General features: G+C 38.6%; 2 protein-coding genes across 3 annotated transcripts in view; one reads left to right on the top strand and one right to left on the bottom strand.

The window, feature by feature from the left end:
* The window catches only part of LOC146621593 (transmembrane protein 132C), a 301,943-nt gene that overhangs the window by 228,762 nt on the left and 49,973 nt on the right, over positions 1-23,208 (bottom strand). The window lies entirely within an intron of this gene.
* Positions 14,486-16,639, top strand: LOC146621594 (uncharacterized). Its single transcript, XM_085367673.1, has 2 exons — positions 14,486-15,883; positions 16,109-16,639. Exons 1-2 carry the CDS (start codon positions 14,486-14,488, stop codon positions 16,625-16,627), a joined length of 1,917 nt encoding a protein of 638 aa, XP_085223799.1. The 3' UTR covers positions 16,628-16,639.

The raw sequence follows: 23,208 nt of genomic DNA, 5'->3' as shown, positions 1-23,208 counted from the left end.
ATCTCTAAATATAATGACACATAGAAAAAGATATTAATGTAATTACCCCTCGAGATTCTATAAATAAAGCTGATAAGAGAGTACACTATGACACAGATCATAACAAAACCACATAAATGATCAATTGTCGCAAAAAAAAATACTGTTTAAAAAATTATCATAATCAGTAATGATTTAGGCAAGAGTGTTTGATAGCAATGCGGGACATTCTGTCATTGTCACTGTCCCTCGGGCTATAGCACACTGGCACATACTGATCAAAGTGGAAACCTCTGAAAGCATGATTTTTTTTTCTTCAGCCTCAACAAGGAGAACTTATTTTACCTTTTCCCAAACTATATTTTACATATATCACTGAACTTTTTAAAGTCTACCTAAAAGAGATATTATTTTTTATTTTTTGAGGTCATCCAGTTTGAGAACAATTTGTAAACAGTCTCAGCGGACTAATGCACCCATCAAAATCATTGCTACCTGTTGTCGCACCTCAATCATTTTGAGGGATTCACTTATTCATACATACAGATTCATAAAGAGGTCATACCTATGAATAAATTCAAGACATCATGGTTTGGCATACTAATAATGACCTCGGTTGCCTGTCACCAGGTGATACACGTCAAATAGTTGCAGTGTTTGCCGTCTATCCCTAAAGCACTTTCCCTACTTTCATGCATTTTTTGCTTCTCCACTCACAATATTTTGGTCAGTAGCACTTACTGTATCATTTGAAGTAGTGTATTAGCATAGGCAGTACATCTAAAGCATGCTAGAATCAATTTACTTGATTAAAGGCTTTATTTAGCTGAAAAAAGTGATAATAAAAAAAATGACTCTCTCTCCCACAAGTTACACTGAGATGTTTTCAATTATAACCCACATAATTACCCTTCAAACTGACGTTCATTTAAATTAGCATCACTGTTAGTTGTGGCTCTTTGCTACTGCAAGGGAGTTTTTAACCTACTTCTTGTTCTCTCCTGTGTCCACTGTGCAGATACACATTAACATCAGACTCCCCGCTGTGTAGCTCACCTTTGGGTAATTTAGCTTGATAAAATATTGTTGTTGTTGCTCTTTGGACTTGCTGACTGTGCAGCGTTAAGCCAGGAAGGATTCTTTGGCTCATTTAAGAAATTGATAGTACAGTTACATATTATCAGACTCAATAAAACAACTGAATATGTAAAATCACAAGAAAATGAATTGCTAAGTTCTCTTAAGTGCCAAGGAATGGTGCTTCACAATGCTTCCACAATGATATATCAAATCAATTAAAACTATTTGAAAAATGCTGTAAGTTTTTGTTTTTTTTTAGTAGCTGTTCCCTTAGATGGTCTTTTTTTCAGCAATTTGTGGCTGCTGTATGCTGAAATAGTTGCATCAGCTGCTGTAGTTTGCAAACTGTATTATTTCCTGAATGCACAACCATTCCAGACGTTCAGACAGGTAATGTTGTTGTACCTTTTCCCACCCCTTCCCCTTCTTTTTTGGCCCAGCATTACAGTCATTAAACTTCATTACAGGGACACTCGGTGCTTACACAGAAGTGTATTCATGTGTGTGTACTTGGGGGGTGGATGGCGGGGTCAGAGTGAAGGATGGGGTGCCACTTGCACTTTACTGTAGTCAGCACACACACACATTCATATTAATGCATATGCAGGAAAAACAAACAAACAAAACGAGCACACTAACGCTTGCCGCATTGTTTGCAAGTGTGTGTTTACTGTGCTACGTGTATTTGAGTAAGGTGCAGGTCAACTAACTGGTAATCTTTGGGTCGCTGATCTTTGGACTTTGCATGTGTATTGAAATGGCTAGAAATGTCCTTGTCAGTGAGAGAGTAGCTGTTATGACACAACACATCTTCTAGAAGTTAAAAAACCCAAATGGTTCAAATTAGACAGAAGCTCATGACCATGTGCCACACCCCAAGTAAATAAAGTCTATATATGTGTATACATACACTTTAAATATGCACTTGCACCTTACCAATCCAGGTAGTCTCTAGGAATAAACTATGGCCAGACACTACCTGGACCTTCATAGAATTTCCATCACGAGACATAACAAAGAAAAACTAATGCAGGAGCTTTTTGGCTTCATAAATGAGCCTTATGTTTACTACTCTTTGTAAACACATTTTTTTGTTTTGTTTTATTGATATGTTCCCCTACTCATTGTAGCCATTGCTAGCGTTTATTGCCCTCATCTTTAATTTAGGTTTGATAAGTACTGTGGACCAAAAGTATATAATTATCTGACATCTTTATCTTTGGAGCGTATTTTTTTAGATCCTTAGATTTAGATTACGGTTTTGTTCTTTTAAAGACAGACACATAGTCACAGATAAATGTGTAAATATGGCAACAACAAAAAAAGCTCACAGGCACATATGCACACCTAAAGCACTCTTTTCAATCACACGTTGCTCTTTCTAACGTCTCACCTTTTCCTGTATGTGACGAAGGCAGTGATCGGTCTCACTTGTCACTACAGTGTCTCACCTGCAGGTGTGATGATGTCACTTACAAGTAACAGCTGTTTGATTATTAAGTGAAGCTCAGTGCATGTTAGTGTGTCAGGCTAGTTGTTAACGCTTCTCTCGCGTTGATCGTTTCAGTCCAGTTATTGTAGACGTGGAAACTAACTTGAAACCTCACAGCATTTCTCCCATTTGTACGAACAAATATCACTATGTTAAGATGTATTTATTTATATAATTTTTTTGTGTATATATTATTATTTTTAATGTACTAACATAAAAAAATAAACTGAATAAAGAACAAACAACTGAAACAAAGTGAGAGGCTGATGAAGGTAGTCCACGTGTTTATGTGCATTTATGTCTGATTGTGTGTGAGTTGGGATGTGACACTGAGCAGACAGTGGCAGTGGAATGAATGTATAAGTGACTGATTAGCATAAAGGCTCAGGAAACCAGCCGTCTCTACCTTTATTGCTTCACTCTGCATTCATTTCACTCCAACAGAAACCCGTGTGCACCCAAATATAAACAAACATTAATAACCCAAAGGCTTTTTCACCCTTATTTTAATAATGCCATACTCTGTAATTCTTCACAACAATATTTATTCTTGAACAGAGAGCGTGAGTAAAAAGTTTGTATTTCGAGATGCCAAATTTTATGTGTGGGGGATGGGCAACGTATGAAGCTGAAGTTCTTCAGTGTGGAAAGGAAAGGAAAGGAAAGGAAAGGAAATATTGCATACAGCCAAGAAATGTTCTGGCATTACAAAGAAAAGATCCAAGCAATGATCGATATGTCGACATTAATTTTGTTATCCATGTTTCTCTTTGGAAGCAAGCCTAATTTAATAGACCTATACAACAAGATCAACCTTTGAGGCAGCCAGACAGACAACTGTCAACACACAATAACTGCTCTTTTACTTAGAGGTTGCACAACCTAGGCAATATGATATTAATAGTTGGATGGCTTCAATTTGTCCAATATTTTGAATATAAGTCAGTGTATTACTAGCTTTTTGTTTGACTCATATTATTATTTTGGTTAAACATCTCATAGGCAACAGTGTATAAGTTTGGAGTCTTCTCCCACCCCCATTCTCTGCGGCCTGCTGGAGCGGGAGGGCTAGTAGGAGGAGTTGGCCGTCCGACTGCGGTCGGGGTGGTCTGCCTCTTCCCACCGCAGGGAAAAGGGTAACACCACCTGGGTCTGGGTGCAATTCCCCCCTCCAGGGGCAAGGGTACCTAGACCCGGTTTGTAGAGTACGCTTGGGGAGTGTGATTGTGTGTACAGCGTCTCTTTATGTCTGTCTCCACGTTGGTTGAGTGTGGAGTGAGTGCATATGAGAGCATGAGGGTGGGAATGGATGTTTGTGTCTGTGTGTGCCTGTATGTCTGTGTCTATATGTCAGGTTGGATATCAGACGCCACCTCTCTGGGGACACCTCAGGCCCTCCAAGGTTTGGAGGCCTATCTCCACTCACCACCACTTCCCCTGCCGGTGGCGGACTCCCTCAGGTGTCGGTGTGTTGGTGGTTCTTTGTGTCTGGGGGTGGGCGTCCGGGTACACACCGGCTCACTCCTTGGCGGCCGCTTGTCGGGGCCTGGGGCCTGGGGCTCGCTTGGGCCCCTTTGGAGGTGGGGTGCCCCCGGCCTCTCGGCCTGGGGCTCGGTCACTCAGGCGCAGCTGGGGGCCGGCGGAGCTCACGGGCGCGTCACTGCAACTCCCCCTGACTTCTGCTCCGCGGCTGCTGGGCGAGCCCCCATCTGGGACTCTCCTCGGCTCTTACTGGAACAGTGGCGCGGCTGCCCCTCTGTTGGTCTTCCATGGTCTCTTGTGTTCTGGGGGCCTCTGGATGTCTGGAGTTTTGATCTCCTCCATACCCGCTTCACACCCTGGAGGACGGGGCTGTGGCCCCCCCACACTCCCTAGCAGATCATTACATGGAGAAACCTTTGGAATGCAAGCATGCTGATCCACACAGGTATGGACACATGGGTATTCACAGACGCGGACTAAAGCTTTCTTGGCTGCTACCTCAAAGCACACTGTGCGCTGTCTATCTTGCGTGCTGCACAATATCGTTTATTATTTAGTAAATATTGATATCTATGGCTAGCTAGTTTATTGTGATGGTGCTTTGTTTTATCTATTATTGTGTTGCTCTTTGTTGTTTGCTGTCTCCTCTGTTTGTTTTTTTTGTTTGTTTGTTTTTTTTTTCTCCATACAGGTGACCCAGGAGTTCTTTTTTTTTTTTCTCTCTCTCTCTTCCCCCCCCCCCCCTTCTCACCGTCTCTTCTCCCCTTTGGTTTTCTTTCTTTCTCTCCCCCTCTTTCTCTCATTCATTCCCCCTGTCCTATTTATTTAAAAAAAAAAAAAAAAAAAAAAAAAAATGACAAAGGATGAACTGAAGCTCTGCCATCACGTAATGTCGCATACTGCTGTTTCTGATGTCATTTAAAAAAAAAAAAAAAAAAAAAAAAAAAAAAAAATAACTGCTCTTTTACTTAGAGGTTGCACAACCTAGGCAATATGATATTAATAGTTGGATGGCTTCAATTTGTCCAATATTTTGAATATAAGTCAGTGTATTACTAGCTTTTTGTTTGACTCATATTATTATTTGGTTAAACATCTCATAGGCAACAGTGTATAAGTAAAGTATGTTGTTTAAAATTTGGCAAAAAGCTTAGGTTTTGAACTATGACATCGTAAAACTATGATTTCATTTAGGTTTTCTAAATGGGCATCTACTTTTTACCAATATGCTCTTAATCCTTAAATACTGTTGAGGTCAAATATGACCTTTTTTAAACATTTGACAGCAGTACAATATCCTAAATGTCATTCTTTTTGTCTTAAAATTGGTTACTTTTCCAAAAGTGACCCAAAAAACAGAAAAATCTAGATATTTTAAAATTGGTGAATTAATTAAGGATTAATTAATGTTTCCTTAATAATGTCTAAATAGACATTTAGTTCTAAATTCAACACAAACACTTATTATGAGGGAAATCTGGGCCTGGGGTAACAACACTGTGAAGGAATAAAATATGAAAAGTATGTAAGAGTTAAAAGAAACAAGTAACAATGCAGCTGACTTTGGAAAACACTGAATGATTTAAGCAAATCATGATTCAGTTATTTAATGTGTGCACACTGTTTTGCGGAAGTTTGGGTTTGTGTGAAACCGTTTCCTTTACTATTGCTGTTTTATTTCATGATGGACTAGAAGGAAGTAATATTATACCCACTATTTGGTTGTCATTCTAATTAAAGTGAGTCTCAGCATGCCTTGTAAAGTAAAGCCTATACCTTCTGTATTCACTGATAATCCAAAGTAGGGCTGAACGATATATCGCATTTGCGATAATATCGCGACATGATCAAGTGCAATTTTCTAACCGCAAAGGCTGCGATTATACTCTGGACATGTCCAAATTCATGGGCTGCATCCTCCTGAGGCCGCATTTGTAGACCGATTACGTCACAGCGACGTGCCGAAGGCTGTCCAAATTACTACCATATCCCAGAATTCATAGCGCGGCCCAGCCAAACTCCAGTTTCCAGCAATGGCGGCCGCTACTAAGTTTTAAAATTACTCATACTAATCTTTCTGGGTCACAAAATAAACTTTTAACATATTTTCAGGCGAGAAAGTAGTTGTGTAAACATCAAATATCTGCTCGGTTTATCAAGATATCCCATATTTGCAAAAGTGCTTCGACGTTTTCAGAGGCGTCTGCTACCCACCAGCTCGACAGCTAGCCGGGAGCTCGAGGGTTACTGATGCGGCCGAGAACGGCACAACTCCCGGCACATCATTTTCAGATCACCGCGGAGTTTCGCTGCTCGGGTTAAACGTAATATATAAGTCACTTAGACAACCTAAAAATGTTATTGTTGGGCTTTTTTCAGTGTTTTGTTTGTTCGTGAGTAAATCGGTTTGGCTGAGATTAAAGTTATTAGATTAGATAAAATAAAACTTTATTAATCCCCCGGGTGGGTTCCTCCTTGGTTTTCACACAGCTGACTAAACGTCAAACAGAAAACTTATTAAACAGAAGTATGAGACAGTCGAGAATTTACACCAGTGTCTGGTTATATTTTAGATAGCAAGAAGCAGACGGCCGAGTTTATTAAACTCCACCGAGACAGCGGTGACGCTAATCAGAACTAGCCTTCTGATTAGCTAATCAGAAGGCTAGACCGTCCAATTTCACGCCTTTAAACTTTAAAGGCGTGTTTGTGTGTGTGTTTATACAATTGCTATTATGTTTGCACTTTATGTGTAATGTTACTGACTGCAGAGATCAGTAAGATGTGTGTATTTTTTATTTATTAGTTTTATTTATTTAATATTATTTTTTAATTGAATGACTGTCTAGTAGTTCACAGATGTCGAAAAACTGAGTGTGGTAAAGCCACTGATTTTTTTTATGTATATTTCTGCAATCTGCACATTGTACTGACTTTCATTTTAATGTTTACACCAGGGTTCCTTGTCAGCACTTTATGCTCAGATGTTTGTAAGCTAAAAATAAACTATTGTGTATGTTCAAATATACTGTTGTGATTGAAGAAGTTAAATAAAAATGTCAGTCATCAATTCATGCATCACCTCATGTCATCATAACAGAGGTCTGTCTTCCAGGAAAGAACAGTTTAAAATTAATGTAATATAGTATTGGCCATACTATATGATGTATTGCTTGTCTTTGTTTAATAATACAGAAGACAAAGACCTTAAAAAATAATCGCATATCGCATCGCAATCGCAATATTGGGGCAAAAAAATCGCAATTAGATTATTTTCCATAATCGTTCAGCCCTAATCCAAAGCCAATATTCAGTGTTTGTTACTTGGAGTTCATTAAACTGGAGCTAAGAAAAAGCTACGCACTCAGATCATATCAACCCGAAAAACAAGATAATCACTTCCCCAGCCTTTATAGCCTTTATCTACAGAAGCTCCTTTTGTCTTTTATTGCTTGCGTCTGTATTAGCAGAGCTAAACCACATCCTCAAAACTTGGCCACATGCTGTATATACATTTATTCCCTTGCTCAAGTCACATTCCCTTCGATTCACTGTTTTCTTTTTTCTTATTTTAAAGTGCCTCCCAACCTCTTTTTAAACTCAACTTCATCCCACTAACTATCACACCAGCTATCTCATTCTTTCTCTATCTCAGCTCCTGTCACACCTCCTGCCTTCACTCTCCTCCTTCCCCTGTTTCTTTCTCATGTAATCCTATCCTATCTTGCAACAACAAGCTGGTAATCCTACCCTTCGTTTTATGTATGCTCACGCACATACAAAAGGAAGGAGACACACAAACACATGCACATGACACATCCTTGCGTGCTGGCACAAAGGACAAATACTCAGTTAGATACTGTCACAACAACACAAAAACGCTCCCACCTACGCGCAAAATCACACATAGTATGCACGCGCTAACAGAAAAATGCACACACAGCACAAATGCAGCGTTATTGTGTTGTCAAGTCATCAGATATACTTGGAAGAAACATGATTTCTGATTGGCTCTGAGCCCGGTGGAGTGAGAAACAGGAAACTAGCTAACATTAATTAAGGTAATCGGAGATCGGTCAAGCCGCATAAAAGGCTGTGCTTGTTTAAGAGTGTGTGTATGAAGTGGTAAACCTTTAGCTCAAATATCATTCCTCTTGTTTAAAAACAATTAGGGCATTGACCTATTCGGGTTTCTTCTTGTTTATTCAAAACTTCACAGGCCTCTCGAGAGTGTCAGTAAATTGTTTTTCTGGATGATCAAAAGTATTATGAATACAGATCTATATTGTACAATTTGGTAAATATTTAAAGGTAATAAAATTGTATGGATTACTGCATCTTACAAAGCCATTTTCTTACTAAGTGTTAGATGGGGCGATCAATACTTCTCTCATATGTGTGTGATCATCATCGGGCTGGAGCAAGAAATGATGAGGCAGGTTTAGCTGCATCTAAAATGTTTAATCTGTCGTCAGGCAGAAATGCCTTTAAATCCTTTTAATGATGTGAACTGCGAAAACAGACACGACATGAAACAAGTTTGTCTTTTGGCTCATAGAGAAACGTTTGCTCAGGAAGGGTTTTATTAGTAATCTATGAATATCTGCAAATATTAATAGAATTTATTGGAAAGCATGTGAGTATTTGTCGACTTAAAAATCAACTTTATGACTTGTTACTGTAGATATGAGAGATGAAACGAGACAGAGAGACAAAGATATACTAGGCTATATCCTCCCAACCCACACACACAGACTTAAATTATTAACACTAAGGATCTGAGAGAGAAAATTAAGGTTAGCCATTGGTTCTGTTAAATGATTCAAAAGCAATTTATTTCTCTTTTGTAGTGAGACTAAGAGAGAGGCAGGGATAGCTGTCTTGTCCTCCATTTGAACTGAAAACTAACTGATTTAAGAGATAAAAGTTAAGTGTTAAAACTCTTCCACCAGAATGTACTGGGTGTAGAACTGATTCTATCCTTTATTTCTGTTTTCCTGCTATAGAAGTATAAAAATTGCATACGTAAAATCACTTGTATGTCATATATGTGTATTTTGGAGTCATGTTGTTTGGATATGAAGACTTTTATGTTTCAAAGAAATTTAAATGTAGAAAGCTTTTCATTAGTGTTTTGGTGTCATTTTGGAAAGCTGCAAAACTGGCTGTACAACAAAGGTCTGAAAAATCTCTCCAACTACTTTCTTTCCATATCTGGATCAGCGTTATTCTGGATTCTGAAAGTCTTAAATTCGCTGTCCTCTAACTTCTAATTTCAACACACCACACCTCACACGCATCACATATCTATCAACCTCAATAATACAGGGCATGCAGGCATGTAACTTGAACATTTATGAGTATAGGACCATGCATTCTTAATACACAGATATATCTATTTTGAATGTGGGATTTCCTGCATTTATTAAATACTCTGCTGTCTCTCTCAGAACATATGGTGAGGAAGGCAGTTGGAGCTGGAAGGTCACTGACAATCACAAAAAAGGTTTTACTTCACAGCTTAGAAGAAAAGGTCAGTGGAAGGGATGCGATTTCAGCTCCAAAACTTGACCAAAGGAAACAATTTTTCAAGCTTTTGGGCTTATACAGGTTTGAGTTACACATACTAGATATTATTTCATGTTAGCATTTGCAGTTTTAACTCTACTAAAGAGTTTATTTAATCAGATATTATTTAAATTACTGTACTGTAAGACTACTTATTAACTTACAATGACACATTAATGGGCAGGGTTAATGTAAATAGCTGATGTAGCTTTAGGCTTAGCATACTTTAAGCAGCTTTCAGTCAGTCATTACACAGCAAACATGAAGCTTAGTTCCAGGGCTTAAAAGTAGACAGAAGTCACATTATCATTTATCTATCCATTTTCATCTCCCTCTCTCTTTCATTGCTATAGTTTTGAGGGGGAAAAGCCATTATCATCTATCCATGTCTGCTTCTATTTCCATGTCTGTCTCATTTCATCATTTTTCCCTCTTCCCCGATATTCCCATGGCTTGGACTGAAATCCCATTTATTCATACATCTATCTTTTTTCCCCTACACTATTTCACTCTTGTTCTCCGACAAACCATTTGGGTCTTTTTCGTCCTATGGCTGAAAAGGATGTTATCTATTTCTCTATGTGCGCCTCCACCTTTCTATCCATCTTTAACTCTTTTTACACAGTGGAAGTGAAAACGGTTTTATGATGGCAGCTTTGTCACTTGTGATGTCCTTGTTTTTGAAAGAAAAGCACATTGGTTTATATATTTAGCATAACATTTAACTATTCAGAAATGCTATAAACACAGATAAAGATAAAGAAGATTAATACAATTACCGATGCCTTTTTAAATTTTAGTGCAATACGTACAATAGGCACACAAATTCCCATTTTCAGCCACCATCACTTTTGTGCTCTACTCACACATTAGTGTTAAGTAATGCAAGTTTATTGTGTTAAAATTCAAATGGATAATTAAAAAAAAGAAAAACCTGCTGCAGCTCTTTTAGCACAGCTGACAACTGTTGAGCTGTTAACCCATGCTTGTTTTCTCTGTTACCGGAGGGCTTGTTTTACTAAAGGACAAGATGTACATGTAACAATACATGTGCGGTTTTTTTCCCCCTTTTAATTAGTGTTTGTGTGCAAGGCACTGTGTGATCACTTGTTTCAGGGCATCGTCTCAATAATTCACAATCTTCTCTTGTCCAGAGGCAGCATGCGTTACATCCGCTCTCTATTCAACAACTTGTGCATGTGTTTTTGCATGAACGTCTACTTTCAGCTCTGTGGAGTATATATGCATATGCATCAAAGTGTATGGTTACCTATATGCGCATGCCTCTTTGAGTTTGTGAGCCTAATAGTGTGTCTGACAGCATTGTATTACATAACCCTTAATTATAACTCGGGAGAAAATGTGACAGCTTGTGACCTAATCCTTAATACAAGCATTACATTTGCACAATTCCAAGAGAAATGTGCATGTGCAAGTGTCAGGGTGTGTAATTTGACTATACCAATTAAACTAAATGTGACAGTGCTGCAAACAAATACTTCAGATTGGAAATGTGATGACTTGATAAAGACACAATGGTGTTGGCTTTCCAGTGAGTGTTCATGTCCCAGTGCAATATGGGAAGTGGCAAACAGAAGTGTGTGTGGTTCTTTAATTGTGTTGAATGACAGATCTATTACTGCAAAGGAGTCCATTATTATCAACATTAAGAGGCCTAGCGGAAGCACGCAGACATTCACGCAATCCCTATCATGCTGTGTGATTAAAGCTGACTAACGTGGTTAATGTGTATGAGAGTGTGTGTGTGTGTGTGTGTGTGTGTGTGTGTGTGTAAGCGTGCATATGCTCAAAAAGGAGTACAAAAGCTGCCACTTGGCTTTCAAGGCACTTGCTAATATGGCTTGTAAAAGCTTTTCATCTCATTTCTCTACATGTGCACCTCTTCTATCTCTCTCTCTCTCACACTCACACACACACACACAAATATGTAATATTGTGCCTATGTCTAGACTAATGAGCCAGCTGAATCACATAGAAGTAGACTTACCCACCATCTTCACACACATGCATAATGACGACTTACCCTCTCTTTACACTTTTATCCAGACTTTTAACATTCCATCTCTTAACTCTAACACTTTAGCTTTCATCATTATCCCGCTATCCTTCCTCCTTTTTTTTGCCCATCCATCGTATTTCTTCACAATTGGTCTTCCAAAATCCACTTTTCAGCTGAGGTTGGAAATCTACTTTTCAGCAGCAGCTTTCTCGCTGCAGAAAAGTAGCAAAAGAGCTGCTTCTCTCTTGTTGAGCTGGGAGAACTTGAGAGAGAAGCAAAGAGTGAGATGGAAAAAAAGAGAGAATGAGGAATCTGGTGCGTACTGCTGTGATTTCCCAGCACTGTTATTGGACAAAAGGCCCGCTGTCTCCCTTTTGGATAGCAGCAAATAAGCTGATTAACGCAATGCTACCAGATAAACTGCCAACAGTGGCCCATATACTGTATCACACTGTAAGGAGGAGGCAAGTGTTGAGAATCATTTGGTTAAATCATGCTGCTGATTGGTCACAGACACCACTCTTAAATCAAACGCAAACAGTCTCTTGTTACTGAAGCATTTGTATCAGTGCTTTCACTATCCTGCCTCTCTACTATATCTTGGCGCTGCTACATCACTTTGGGTGCAATAATTCAGAGTGACATCCATCAAGAGCCTGTAGTCATCTACAGCGATTAGATGCAACACTCGTCTCCAGCCTATAGCCTGTCAATCAGACGTAAGGCAGCATGGGCCTGTAGTAAATCAGAAGAAATATACAACAGAGTGATTTGTAGAAAAATATATGTAGGGACAAATTATACAATATATCCTAACCTAAAATACTGTTTTTCAAATGCAACCATGTCAACTAAAAGCAGTCACCATGGTGAGTCATTATTAACCCTGCGTGATCTACAGGATATGTCATGGCAAGCATATTTTTTTCCCTTAAGTTGGCAACAGTGGGTCCACCTTTTTGGGTGGACATCAGGCTTGATCACTTCCCCTCACACCTGGCCTGCATTGCCTTGTCGAGCTGGCTGTTCCTGGTTCCTCTTCTGTGAATAATTCCTTTTCTTCTCCGGTTCATCTCACCTGCTTCCAGCTCAGTTCCACGCCTCCAGTTTGTCTTCTCCGTTGAGCGTCTGCACTGCCTGCAAAGCGCTTCAGCCCTATTTTGGATCCTGTAAATCACATCTTGCCTACAGCTTGGAACCCCCCTATTAACTTTCCTTTCTCCTTCTTTCCAGAAACCCTAACCAGACCCTGAGTTTCCTTGCTTTTTTTTTCTGACTGTCACATTGTTAAATAAACTTTCTGTTAACTGCTGAGCAATTTTCCTTACTCTGAGTTTTGAGTCCTGACTTCCTGGCATCACGGCAGGATAATAATAAATGTAACAGTGTTGACACAATTTTTTTTTAAACTGTTGTGCCTAATAAAAGAAAGAGTTATAATTCCACAACAAAAGGGTCATTCAACTCTATGTGCTCCAAAGATCTGATATGAAAAAAAACTGTGGAATGGGGGAGCCTTTGATCACACTGTTTTAGCAAGAAAAGTTTTTCCAGTCCGCACGTCTCTTTTCCCACCACAAGTCAAAACCTTTTTTTAAACAGCATGAGTAAGACTGTTCTTAAAAACGTTAACATATCTTTATTGCTGCATCAGTATTGACAAAGTTCCCCCTTACTTCAATAGTGGCAAAAAAGTAAAGTAAAATGAACAATGATTCTTCTGTAAGCCTAACCACGCCTTAATCATACTCTTACAAAATGAAAAAAAAAAAAATTTTCTTTCTACCAGTGATCTGTGTCAGCTTTAAGGGCAGGAGTTGCGTTTGTGCGGCTTTGGGCAGTTTGCCCGTTCCTCTAAACCAGCGGTCCCCAACCCCCGGGCCTCGGACCGGTACTGGTCCGTGAGTCGTTTGGTACCGGGCCGCGAGAGTTGAGGCTCAGGTCTGAAATGTATGGTTTTCAGGGTTTTTATCGCTTTTCAGCGTTATTTTGTTATTGTTTTTATCGTTAACTCAGTTTTCCTGAGTCTTTTCACGTGTGTTATGAATAAATCTTCTTTTTTTTCGGTACCGATACTAGTTTTATTTTGTTGTATTTATCCACAACACCTTAAAGGCTGGTCCGTGAAAATATTGTCGGGCATAAACCGGTCCGTGGCGCAAAAAAGGTTGGGGACCTCTGCTCTAAACCATTAGGAATGAATACCATTAAGTATTCAACAATCTCTATTTACATAAATGATGTTCTGATTTATACTGGCCACATAAATGCTGTATATCTAACCTTTGAAATATCAAGTAAAGTCATTGTGCAATTGAATTTACACAGGTTCAGTGATAATAGTTCGTTCCATGAACCGTAAAGACCTCTTGCTCATCTAAAAGTGGAGAATCAGCAGCAAACACATTCATACATCAATCAGTGTATGACATAATCTGACAAGCAACTGTCCCCGTTTGCAAGATATGGAAATACTCAATGTGACACGCAAGCTTCAAGCAGCCTCATGAATGCTTAATAGCAGAGCAAAGAGAAATATAAATGCTAAACTATGTAATGTAGAAATTTTAGGTTTGTGTTAATCAGTGATGCCGGTAACGCGTTGCTTAGTAACGCGTTACTCCGAATATGACCACTTTTTCAGTAACGACTAATCTAACGCGTTACTATTTCCATAACAGTAGTCAGATTAAAGTTACTTGTCCAAACCACTGTGCGTTACTATTTTTTTAAGCAAAAAGATTTGGTTTCTTCTTTTCGTCTCAGCGGATGACAAACGCATACGTGTCGTGAAACGTCACATAAGCGACAGGTCACGTTTCCCGCTCACAAGCAGCCAGCGACGTAAAAAAGTGTAAACAACAATGGAGGGAGAGAGATGTTCGTTCTTTAGCTGGAAATATGGTCACTATTTTGAGTTTCTGTCAACTAAAGATTTAAATATTAAGGTTCGTTGTACACTCTGTGTTGGCGAAAAAGTGTTATCTACCTTCAAAAACACTACGTCAAACTTAAAGAAACATTTGGAGTCGCAGCACAGCACAGTCAAACTCACAGAGAGAGTCCCACCAAGTGGTCCGAAGCAGAGAGCCGTGACTTCCGCAGAAGGTCCTACACCCCCCAAACAACAAAAGTTGGACTTTGGTGCAAAACCAGTAAGTGATGAAGAATTGAAGAAGTTGGTCGCGCAGTATATTGTAGAAGAAATGCTACCTATAAACACTGTTGACTCGCCCTCGTTTCGTGCCATAATAAAAAAGATCCCTACTTCTGTTAATGCCGAGCTGCCTCACCGAACGACTTTTACTTCTTACTTGGAGAAGGAGTTTACAGAAATGGAGAGAAATTTGAAGGCCACACTGAATGAGATTGACTTTGTTTCAACTACCGCGGATATTTGGACTGCTAACAACAGAAGCTATATGGGAGTAACGCTCCACTGGATCAGTAGAACCACATTAGAGCGTCACAAGGTTGCATTAGCATGTAGGCGAATTCGTGGTAGACACACGTATGATGTCATTGGTACAGAAATCGAAAACATCCACTCCTCTTATGGATTACTCAACAAAGTAGTTGCAACAGTTACTGATAATGGATCCAACTTTGTTAAGGCGTTTCAAGTTTATCATCCTGTCACGGAGTCCGATGATGAGACGGAGGAGGAAGAGTCCAGCCCCAAAGACGATGATGTCACTTTTTCTGATCTGTCAGAAATCCTCTCGGCTGAGAATGAAAGTGATGGTCAGCTGTCTCTTCCCCCGCACCGCAGGTGTGCTTCGCACACCATCAACATAATTTGCACACGTGATGTGGAGAAACATTTAACAACCAATGCAGAGAGCAGGGCTGTGTATAGGAGCAGCACAGCAAAATGCACAGCTCTTTGGACCAAATCGAGTAGATCTACACTTGCATCAGAAACAGTGGAAGAAATCAGCAAAAGAAAGCTCCTAATACCAACATCCACAAGGTGGAATTCCTTTTTTGATGCTGTAAAGAGAATTGCAGAAATCCCCATGGGTGAGCTGAATACTCTGTGCACAAAGCTAGGACTGAAGTGCTTCAAAGATCAAGAATACCAGTTCCTGCATGAGTACTGCATGGCCATGAAACCTCTGACTGCAGCACTGGACATTTTACAAGGCGACTGTCCATATGGAACTTTACTACCAACACTTGAAGTTCTGATGCAGAAGACCCAGGCTGTGAAAGATGACCTCTCCAGGATGACTGCAGGCCTTCCAGATGCCATTGTACAGGTACGCTCTATCTTGAAATTAGTCAGATTTTTTGCTTCATACAATTCACAAACATGGAACAGAATATTAATTATCATTGAAAAATAAGATTAAAACAATTAAAATGTTTACAAGTAACCTAAAACAAAATAAATCCATAATACTGATCTCATATTAGGCATGGTTTGCAAATAATTCAATAACATAATAAATTGTAGGCATAAAAATATCAATTATGTTTTTTAGGCTATTCAGACTCGTTTCGCCGGTGTGCTGGATGACAAAGATGCCCTTCTTGCAGCTGCCAGTTGTCCAAAATTCAAACTCCGATGGCTGAGAGATGCAGGAAGGAGGGAGCGAGTAAAACAGCTTCTGACAGCAGAGTGTTGCACCACTGCTCCTCTGGTAAAAAACCCTGCCAGTGTGCCCAGTGCTACTACATCTAGCAGCCAAGGTGAGATGGACTTTTTCACTTTTGAGGCAGAGCCAGAGGAGGAGACCTATTCTGCAGAAAAAGAAGTCATGGACTACCTGATGTCAGGCTACGACCTTCAGATTCTGCATAAATTTTCAAGCATAAAGACAATTTTTTTAAAGTATAACACTCCAACCCCATCAAGTGCTCCTGTGGAGCGACTTTTTAGTCTGGGAGGTTTGGTGCTCACGCCTAAAAGAAATCGACTTTCTGACAAAAGGTTTGAGAAGCTTCTGTTAATGAGGTACAACCACTGGTTTACTCGCTCCACTCTACTGTTTCCCCCATAACATGCGATGACAACATATACTGAAAAAACAGAGAATGGGGAATCCAATTTAAATAACTATTTACAAGTAATTGAATTAAGTTTATCAAAGTCACTTAATAAACTTATTAAAGTTTTCAAGTTGATTAACTTAAAACAATTACCTGCAAGGAAGTAAGGCAATTTAAGTTGGACCTGCAGTCTCTTTTTTTTTTTCATAAGATTAGTCCAAAGTTACAAAAGCGGACAATAGTGCTTACATGTGGATGGTATAAAAAGTATCTTAAGGGAAGTCAAGAACGACTCTTTGTTTGTTTGTTTGTTTGTTTTTTTATAAAAAGTATTTATGTTAAGTGAAGTAACAAGACTGTCTTTATTTTCATACAAACAAGTATTTCTGTCAGGAAAAAAGTTTTAAGTTCAACTTCAAATGTCAGGAGATATATTGTTGACATTACTGTTAAAATACACTTCCAATAAAGTGAGTATTGGCAAAATCGGTTGATGTTTTTATGTTGAGGCAGTGGGGAGTGTTATTGGCAGCTTCTGAAAGTAACTAATAAAGTAACTAGTAATCTAACTTAGTTACTTTAAAAATAAAGTAATCAGTAAAGTAACTAAGTTACTTTTGGAAGGAGTAATCAGTAGTCCGTAATATATTACTTTTTCAAAGTAACTGTGGCAACACTGGTGTTAATACACTCTAGTAACATTACATTCATTCCGATTACTTGTTAGAAGGTACTACAACTTTGAACACTTGTATGGTTAAATGTGATATGACTGTATGTCATAGATGGGAGTTTTTCTGTAAAATGAAAGAAAATAAAGTTTTGCTCTTTATGTTGAAGCTTGGCAATTCAGTGGTAATAGTGGAGTAATAATAATACGTCCACACAGGTCACAGGTCACAGTACGTAATATTTACAAAGCAGAATGATGGGTACATAAGAATAAGTCCCACATTATAGTATGGTAACATGATCCTAATATCGTTTATTTATTTATATAGCACATTTATATACAACAAAAGTGCTGGCCAAAGTGCTGTACAAGATAAAATTACACAATAAAATTAATGTAACAGAAATAGCATCATTATCAAATAACAAATACCAAGTAGGGCTGCCACGATTAGTCGACTAGTCACGATTACGTCGATTATCAAAATTGTCAACGATTGATTTAATAGTCGACGCGTCGTTTGAAGCTTTGTCAGATCCCAAAAGACACAGGAATAAGTAGTAGTATTTAAGAGTGTAATAACGGACTGAAACAGAAGATGGCAGCACTGCATGTACAAGGATGCCAGCTGCTGTTAAACCCCGAAGAAGAAGAAGTAGCTCTGTCTGCTAGTTAGTTTTAATATTACTTTTATTATTCTTACTGGGTCACAAAATAAACGTTTAGCATATTTTCTGTGTAAACTAGATGTGTAAACCTCAAATATCTGCTCAGTTTATCAAGACACTACATATTTTCAAAAGTGCTCTGATGTTTTCGGAGACGTCTGTTACCCACTAGCTCGATAGCTAGCCGGGGGCAAGGCTCACTAGAGCCCAAGAACACCGGACTCCTGGCAAATCGTTTTCAAACCCACCGCCGTCTTTCGCTATTCAGGTTAAACATATATAAGTCACTTAGATAATTTAAAAATTTTATTGTTTGGCTTTTTTTTAGTATTTTATTTGTTCCTGCGTAAATCAGTTTGGCTGAGATTAAAGTTGTAGTTTTTATACAGCTGAATAAACATCAAGCAGACAACTGATTATCAGAAGTGTGAGATGCTCGAGAATATACTCCGGTGTCCTGTTATATTTTAGATAGCAAGGAGTTTATTAAACTCCACCGAAATAATCTGCAAATTTCATTAAAATTTAATAAACTATCGTCTTGTCTTTATTTTTAGTTAGCACATACCTTAAACACTTAAAGCTGTAAGCTAATGATAGTTATGCTGGTGCAGTAAGCTGTACGTTTTATAGTCGGTGACTAGTCGACTATCAAAATAATCGTTTGTGGCAGCCCTAATACCAAGTAACAGATAAATAAGTAAATAGATAAATAACTCTCGTGCTGTGTTGAAAGACAATGAGTAAAAATGTATTGAAGATTGATGGTAGGGGCCTTTCTAATGTAGAGAGGCAAATCATTCCACAATTTAGGCGCTGCGACCGGTCACCTCTATGAACCAGCCTTGACTTTGGTGTAGCCAAGAGCAAAAGGTCACCTGATCTAATAGCGCTAGGGAGCCTATGAGGCTGCTATAAGTCAGACAGATACTCTGGAACCTGTCCATTCAGCGCTTTGTAAGTCACCAATAAAATTTTATATTTAATTTTAATATGCTTAAGCATTAACCAGTATCACCTTATTATCAACAGGTTACTATGTCTTTAACATCTGTTTATAAACATTTTTACTATTTTATATATTGCTAACATTATTGCTAATAGGTTATGCCTCATGTGCATACAGTTGTTATTACAAATAGTTCCTAGATCGTCATTACTCAGCTACACAAATTTCAGTGTAATATTACTCAGCTTTAATCGTTGTCGATAACTTGTTACATCCATATTGTTTCCACCTCATTACCCAACTATTACCACATTATTCCTAAGCTGTGATAGAAAGCGCTAACACCATCTCACTTGTAAACTGCACTTGTATATGCCACAATGCTATCTAGCAGTCTTGGTCCCAATCTTGAGACCCTTCTCCAGCTCAGCCTTTTCAATCTGAGCCCAAGTGTAAGCAGTGAGGACAAAATAGTAGACTTAAAACTGACTGGATGAAGTTGTGGATTATCAGGTTCCACCATGGGGCAGCAGGTAGTTCACTTCCTAACAGGGGAGCATCCAGTCTGCTCTGTCTTTGATAATAGTTTTAGAGCATATTTCACTCACTAGCTAAGGTTATTGTGATTTCTTGTGAAAAACATATGTACACCATTTGATTTTAGTATTTACAGGTATATATAGGTTTATCTTATAATTTGTGGCACCCGTAAGCTGTGATCTGTATTTGAATAAAGGCAACAAATGCTTTGGGAGAGAAGTGGCAAGAACACATCCCTGGGTTTTTAAGAATGTGTGTTCACTCTTCAGCGTGATCCTACACTTTTTTTGTTACTTGCAAAGCTGGGGAGACTTACAATACTCTTTTTGTTGCTTCTTGAACTTTACATTGTAATAGTAACACTCAAGAGCAGACAGTCCACACTGTGCATGCAAAGTAATAGTGGTTTAAGTTAAAACTGACAGCAAACATTCAGGACTTTTTTTGATAATAGAAATGTTGTATAGGAACAAGCAGTTAAGAAGGCCAACAAGTCGATTCGACCTAGGTTTTTCTGAAGAAATCATCACTTTTATTCATTCCATATTATTCCTTTTCCCAACTTTTCTCTCCACAAATCAGTATAAATGATCTTGCTGTCACTAGTTTCTCATGTCAGATTCTTGCATATCTCAGACAGATTCTTTGTCATGCTGTCGTTAGCTCTAAATGGGTTTAATCAGTTTCTCTATTCCCTCTCTTTTTTCTTGAAGGAGCTCTCTTTTTTCCACAAGAGTAAATTTATACAGAATTACCTCCCACTTCACTTCTCGGTTACTGCTTCTCATTCCCTTTCTGGCTCTCACCTCCTTGCTGAGTTTTGTCATGTTGCCATCCAAGATTGTGGAAAATTTTTAGCAACATTTTGAACAGCTGGCAATAGAGAAAGAGTGAATCAGTGCCGTGTTTTCTTGAATTGCTTTTATGCAAATTTAAGTGTAGTGCAATAGGATTACATAATCAAATCATACCAGCAACACATCTATTATCTTTGTAAATGATGCTGCTTCATTTCTGCTTCCCATCTGTCATTTATGTTAGTTTCACAGATTAATTTACCAGTTCTCTTTATTTCCTCATGCTGGCATATCCTTGTAGGGTTTTTATCCTATGTTGTCTTTTTTTAAGGAAATTACATATAATTGACTCGTCTAAAATACAGAACTTATGCAACTTATGCAATAGCATGGGCAGCAAGATGGTGCATGTGAGAATCTTTAATAAAGTTGTGATTTAATTAAGCTCTTTTTTTGTCAACCTGCTAGTTCCCTCGTGCTGTCTGTGTGATGTCCAGGCATGTGAGCACTCTCTCCTTAACCTAAAGCAGAAAGAGACGGAAAACTGCAAGCGTGGGAAATAACTGATTCTTGCACATTTTATGTGTTTTTAAAAAAAATGATTTTGATTGCAAGTGTAAAAAAGTAACAAACATATTAAACTAAATCATTTAGTTCTAAAGTCACAATGGTGTGGTTTATGCATGGCTTTAGCTCCTCTTATGGTATTCACTCTTATTCCTCTCCTTTTCCCCTTTCACAGGTTTCACTCTCTGTATTGACTCCCAGTCACCAACCCCCTCCTGTGTGAAAACCACCTCTTCAACACTTATCTAAATCAATTGCTTGATTTAATAAATCCGCACTCAATCCCATATAATTGGATCCATTCCAATTTCTGTGTGTCACATCGTTCATGGAGCCCCTTCTGCACCTCCTGTCTCCCCCTTGTTTTTTGTCCTTATAAAATAAATATTAATTTTAAGGTCTCACTCTCTGTTCCTTTCATTTTATGCCACTGTTTAACAATGAATCTTTGTCAGTTCTTATCTTTCACAAGTGGCCATCCTTCTCATCTCTATGTTCTCTAAAAAAAAAATAATGTTTTTCCCCCTTATTCTGTCTCAATATTTGCCTATTTCTCTTTCCATTTTCTCTCACTGTTTTGGACCCTTTATTTATTGTTACATATTAAATGTGCTTACACAGTATGGATAAAAGTATTGCACCACACGTCTTAATCTTTAAATTCAGGTCTTTTCAGTCCCATTGCCTCAGCTGAAAATGAAGAACCTAGTCATGCAGTCTGCTTTTACAAACATTTGTGACAGAATGGCTCTCAGGGGCTGGAGCGGGGTAGTGTAACAGGATGCTATCGTTGCAACAAGTCAGGTAGTAAATGGTATTATTGCAAAGTTAAAGCATTAGACGGACAGTGACAAAGTATTTACATTTACAGAAAATGCTGCAGCTCATAGTGTGTAAGTTCCCAGTGCTCTACTGTCTCAGTAACTGCACAGTTCCAAACCCTCTCAAGCATTAACATCTGCACAAAAACTGTGCACTGGGAGCTTCATGCTAAGTGTTTCCATTGCTGAACGGACTGGCAGGATTATGTTTATTATGATTTCTGAGTATTCTTGAAATTATCTCTAAGTCGCTGTGTGCCTATCATTTACAATCCAAACACAAGTTCTCTTGGATAATTTTTGTCCTGTTGAGCTAAACACATTCTGCTAAAATAATTTCTGTGGCATTAAAAACAAAATGATGCAGCATATATATCTACTTTTAGCTTCACCCTTTCCTTTAGAAAGCAGTCTGTCAGTTTCTTTGCTCAAATTAGAAGTTCATTCAACGTGTGCAATATGTTAACATACATAAAAACACATGTACTGCATACACAAACACATTCAGCAAAATGAGCGGTCACTCACAGTTGAATAAAACAGAGATAACTGATTCATGGCCGCTTAAGTGACATTATCCAAGAGCACGAAAAAAGGAAGAGAGTGTGACAAATAGACAGAATATGAGCCAGATGAGAGTAGAAGAGGGGAAGGAGGGATGAGAGTCTGAATGGTGCAGTGATAGAGGAAGGCATGGTGAGAGGTGGAGAGAAGGTCACGAGGTTTTTTGTTTGCGAAATGAATCCTCTCACTGCACGCTTTAATGTAAGAGCTCAGCCACTTATTCAGCCAGGGAAGGAAAGGACATGGAGGAGAGATAAGTAATTATAATTTCAGGATGTACTTTAGAATATTCACTAGTAACCACATCCATTTTTGTAGCAGTTCAAAAGAGCACAACCTGAGCTTTCCAAACAACCTATCTTCTGGATGGGGCTATGCGTTGTGGGTGTAGCAGTTTTGAATACTGTTAAAATTAGACTTCTGTGCTTAAAGATTGTAGCTGAAGTAGCTTCTGTATTCCCACTGGATTAAAATCATATCCCACCAGATTTTCTCCCTTTCACCCCCTGATCGCATTTTCTGTATGACCATGTGACATTGCAGCATGATGCAACATACTGTATGCTGAAATATTAATATAAATGAAGGTTGACTACAACAAATAAGAGTCATGGTTTGCTTAGGTTACTTGTGATTGTAAATTGGCCGCCTCTCCTCCTGTGACAGCTGTGATAGGCTACGGGCCCCCACTACCTGGAACTGGATACATATTAAGGGGAGGGGGGGAGGGAGGGATGGATTTTACCCAAAATTGGTCTCCACACTTAACATTGTCTGAATTAGGCAAATTAAATTATTGTATGTAAGGAGTAAATTAACATGGTGAGTAATCATAAAAACGACCAAAAGAATCTAAGTGCTAAGTAATGAAAGCTACTTCACTTGACTTGGCTTTATTCTGATTACACAACTTTTGTTTAAGTTTCTTAATTATCTATTCTGTAATATAAAATTATGTTAGTGATGGTACTGTGCTAGATTGCGTTTTAGTGCAACACGCACACACACAAAGG

The sequence above is a fragment of the Diplotaxodon limnothrissa genome, linkage group LG12 (genome assembly GCF_057381915.1).
Source record: "Diplotaxodon limnothrissa isolate DT_005_m linkage group LG12, D_limnothrissa_male_GT1.1, whole genome shotgun sequence".
NCBI classification, from domain to species: domain Eukaryota; kingdom Metazoa; phylum Chordata; class Actinopteri; order Cichliformes; family Cichlidae; genus Diplotaxodon; species Diplotaxodon limnothrissa.
The sequence above is the reverse complement of the archived record's forward strand: the minus strand, read 5'-3'. Positions and strand labels throughout refer to the sequence as shown.

Excerpts from the sequence above, each read along its gene's own strand:
- LOC146621594 (XM_085367673.1), top strand. The coding sequence starts at position 14,486 with ATGGAGGGAGAGAGATGTTCGTTCTTTAGCTGGAAATATGGTCACTAT. Across the intron at positions 15,884-16,108 it reads TTCCAGATGCCATTGTACAG|GCTATTCAGACTCGTTTCGC; the intron begins GTACGCTCTATC and ends TATGTTTTTTAG.